The sequence below is a fragment of the Crocodylus siamensis genome, chromosome 5 (assembly GCF_052110815.1).
Source record: "Crocodylus siamensis isolate JL-2025a chromosome 5, ASM5211081v1, whole genome shotgun sequence".
NCBI classification, from domain to species: Eukaryota; Metazoa; Chordata; order Crocodylia; family Crocodylidae; genus Crocodylus; species Crocodylus siamensis.
This window is the reverse complement of record NC_143399.1, coordinates 46,739,003-46,742,524: the sequence shown is the minus strand read 5'-3', so window position 1 is coordinate 46,742,524 and position 3,522 is coordinate 46,739,003. Positions and strand designations below refer to the sequence as shown.

General features: G+C 47.4%; 1 protein-coding gene across 1 annotated transcript; it reads right to left on the bottom strand.

Annotated features, from left to right (window-relative positions):
- Nucleotides 1–670: 670 nt before the first annotated feature.
- On the bottom strand, nt 671–2,677 carry LOC149864025 (testis-expressed protein 50-like). Its single transcript, XM_090048721.1, has 2 exons — nt 2,438–2,677; nt 671–943 (listed from the first exon to the last, which is right to left on the bottom strand). Exons 1-2 carry the CDS (start codon nt 2,675–2,677, stop codon nt 671–673), a joined length of 513 nt encoding a protein of 170 aa, XP_089904847.1.
- Between the last annotated feature and the right edge of the window lie 845 nt (nt 2,678–3,522).

The window sequence follows — 3,522 nt, the reverse complement described above, 5'->3', positions numbered from 1 at the left end:
TAGGCAATTCACCTACACAATTCACCAATGGACCTGTTTGGTCTCTGGGGCAACTTAGCAGAGTCTAAGAACTGCTCTGTTACACCTGACAGTTGCTGCCCTGAGGGCCTGTTCTTGCAGCCAGGGTTCACTGTAGCCCCACCATAGTTCTCCCACCATGCCCCCTTTGCTTGGCCACTTGGAACGTGCTCAGGAGCAAGAGTACTGCTCCAGCTCTGTGCTATACTGGCACTTGCCTTTTTGCCAGGGGAGCTGCAGCTAATTGGATAGACCAGCTCCTGAGCTGCTTCATATTGTTAGCGTGGCTCAGGATAGCTAAAGTGTAGGGGGAAATGGTGGCTTTCTTCTGCCAAGGATAGTGTTATTTCATTTATATTTGAAATTCAAAACACCCTCACCCGAGTGTTGAAACCTTTGTTTTCAATTGGACCATTTTGCTTCCCTCCTCCCACTCTATTCTGTCAATGACAGAATTCAACTTTGCAATTGTCATCATTAGATGAACTGATCAACTAATGATCTAATGTCAAACACACAGCTATTGATTTCTATTCAGTGCCCCCACTGACTTCCTTAACAACATCCATGTAAAGAATTTGGAGAACAAGTATCGGAGCATAAAAATATGCTTTTTATCTTTTTTTAGAGAAGGAGCGGCCCCTTTTTCCATTTACACTTCCTGCATCACAGTGTCCACACTGGAGCAGTGGTTATATGGACAAGCAGGGAAGATGTCTTCATCATCTTCAGTTTCTTCCACCTTTCTCCTTTTATTTAATTGCCATGGTGGGACTTCTTTCCTTTCATGGTGGCAGTTGTGCTTCAGGTATTTCAGCATCCTGGATGTATTTGCCACCAGTCTCAACGGCATTTTTTCCACATTGGAGGTGTGCTGACCATAGAGTTCTGTTGCAAGCGAAACTGTGGAGGTCTGACTTACTACCTGGAAAGACAGAGCCCATAACATGGGGAATGTTATTCTTTTCTTCAAGAGTCACGGACTACCAGGCCAGATCTCTTTTTATTTAAAAACTCAAGTGTCAGTGGACCAAACCTTCAACTAGTGTAAACCAGCTCCATTGACATTTACAATGATTTACACAATGATCTGACTCATTGACTTCAATGGAGCTAATTTGGTTTATGCCAGCCTCAGGCCCTGGCCTAGACTCTCTTATTTCCACTGCCACAGATTTGTTCTGTGCAGTTTCTTGTAAAGAAAATCTCCTTTTCTTACCCCTCTCTTCAACTGGAAACTCTCACCAGTTTTACATTTGCAGGTCAAGTGCTTGAACACATCCCCATTGCCCATTCTAGGGTTTAACCCAGTCTCTAACATTCAGGAGCTAAAAGGAGACCTTCATGGTAGCAGCTTCCAGGATATGTATGGGCTTATAGTGGGTTTTCCATGGAGAGCGAGGAAGAGTCAGTGGGAGAGCTTGAATCTCTTCATTTTTGACAACTAGACTGTTTATTTGAATGTCCAAATATGGATTTAGGAATGTAGGTCATAACTCTTAATCCGAAAGAATCTCCAGTGCTATGCTTTAATCCAGGGGTGGCCACCCTTTGACCTATGGACCAGATCAATGCTGCAGTGCCATGTAATCCAGCCTATGGGGCTTCCTACAGATCTGGAAATTTGGCAGTGGAGGGTGGGCAGTGGCATTGCTATCATGCTGCCAGATGTCCAGACCACTGGGGAGCCCCAGGACCAGAGCTCTGGATCAAGTGACCCATCCCAGTGCTAAGGGCTGGGCGGGGACACAGTTGAGCTCCACAGCCCAGAACTAGCATGCAAGGGGCAGTGCCAGGGCCTTGAGACCCAATCCTGGTACGGAGGGCTGGAAGGGGGTAGTTCCAGGATTCTGGGACCCAACCCCAGGGTGTAGGGACAGGAGGGGGTGGTGCTCGGCCCCTAGGGCCAAATCCTGGCTTATGGGAGCAACTCCAGGCCCTTGAGGCTCAAATCCAGCATGCTGGGGCAGAGTGGGTGGTGCAAGGCTGCCAGGCGCTAATCCCAGCATGTGGCGGTGGAGGGGTTGGTGCCCAGACCCAGTGCATGGAGATGGGAGGGAACAGTGCCAGGTCCCAGTGTCTGATTCTGGTGTGTAGGGCTTAATCTGTCCCATGGATTGGCCCCACACCACTCATTTACTCATTGAACCAAAAGATTGAGCACCGCTACTGTAATCTACCTGGGACTGGCATGCTCAACCTGTGGCCCATGGGCCAGATGTGGTCCACAGAACCATGGCATCTGGCTCATGGGACACCCCATGGTTGGGGAACTTGGCAGCAGGGGAGCAGTGGCAATACTGCCACCCTCTACTGCTTCTGAATTCCCAAATGGGCACTGCCTCTCCAGCCTTCCAGGCAAAACAGTTGGTTTCTGCTGAGCTAGGACCGTTTGAGTTTGGTAACGGACATTACTCACTGCAGGATTCACATCACTTCTTTGATGCAGCTTCCATTTGATCCAAAGATAGTGTACAGATAAAGAGCAGAGGAGAGAAAGAACAACTTTGACGCTAAAACGCAGGATATCCAGCCAGCCTTTGGTTATTTCCAGGTTGGTAAAGTAGAGAGATGATTGGTCCAAAGGGTAGGGCAGGCAAGTAGACATACGCTGTGTTTCAAGCTCCATTTCTTTCAGATCTTCTGGAAGAATATCCATGCCAACTCTCCTCCAGCTTGGGCGACCACCAACGCAAAGTCCATTCTGGAACAAGCAGACAGCCCAGAGAGAAACACCCAGGAAGAAACTTTGAATAAACATTGTCTTGTTTTTTTAGCAGAAAAGACTCCTGTGAATTGGTTGCCACCATGAACCAAATGTTGCCAGAGGTGCAGCAAGTGGCCTTGAGAGCTCACTGTATTGCCTTGAGTGTGTTTCCTTCTATCATTTAGTCACTGAAGCCAAACTACCTGTGAGCTGGTGATCTCACCTGCTGTGGATTTGTTTTCAGATAGGTACTATGATGTCATAAGGAATGCAAATCTCTGTTCAGTGAACAAGGTAAGGAGTTAAAGATGCAACAACCTAATGCGGTCTAGTGATTAGAATGGGGCACGGGGAGTTACAAAGACTGTTTTCTAATGCTGACTCTTGCCATTGGTTTAACTTCTCTGTACCTCAGTTTGCCAGTCTCCAAAGCAGGGATGACACCAGCCCTTTGTGTGTGGTGCTTTGAAAACCTCAGATGAATGGGGCTATAGAGTTGAAAAGAGTCCAGTATTAAAACAATGGCCTGGCTGGTCCATTACACTACTACCTTCGTACTGGGGCGTGAGTGGGACCAGCAATTCCACTTAGGGAATCGGAGAAGCTGGCAACCTGGTCTCGTTGAGAACTTGACTTTGAGCCCTTTGTTCACATGAGCAGACCTACTGAAGTCAGTTTCTTGTGTTAATACCGTTTGTCTGCCATGAGTAATGGGATCTATCCTGTTTTTCAGTCGCTTGCTTATTGCTGTGGTCTGTTCCCTGCTCTTTATGAGTTGCTTTCTTACTCTAGGTCTG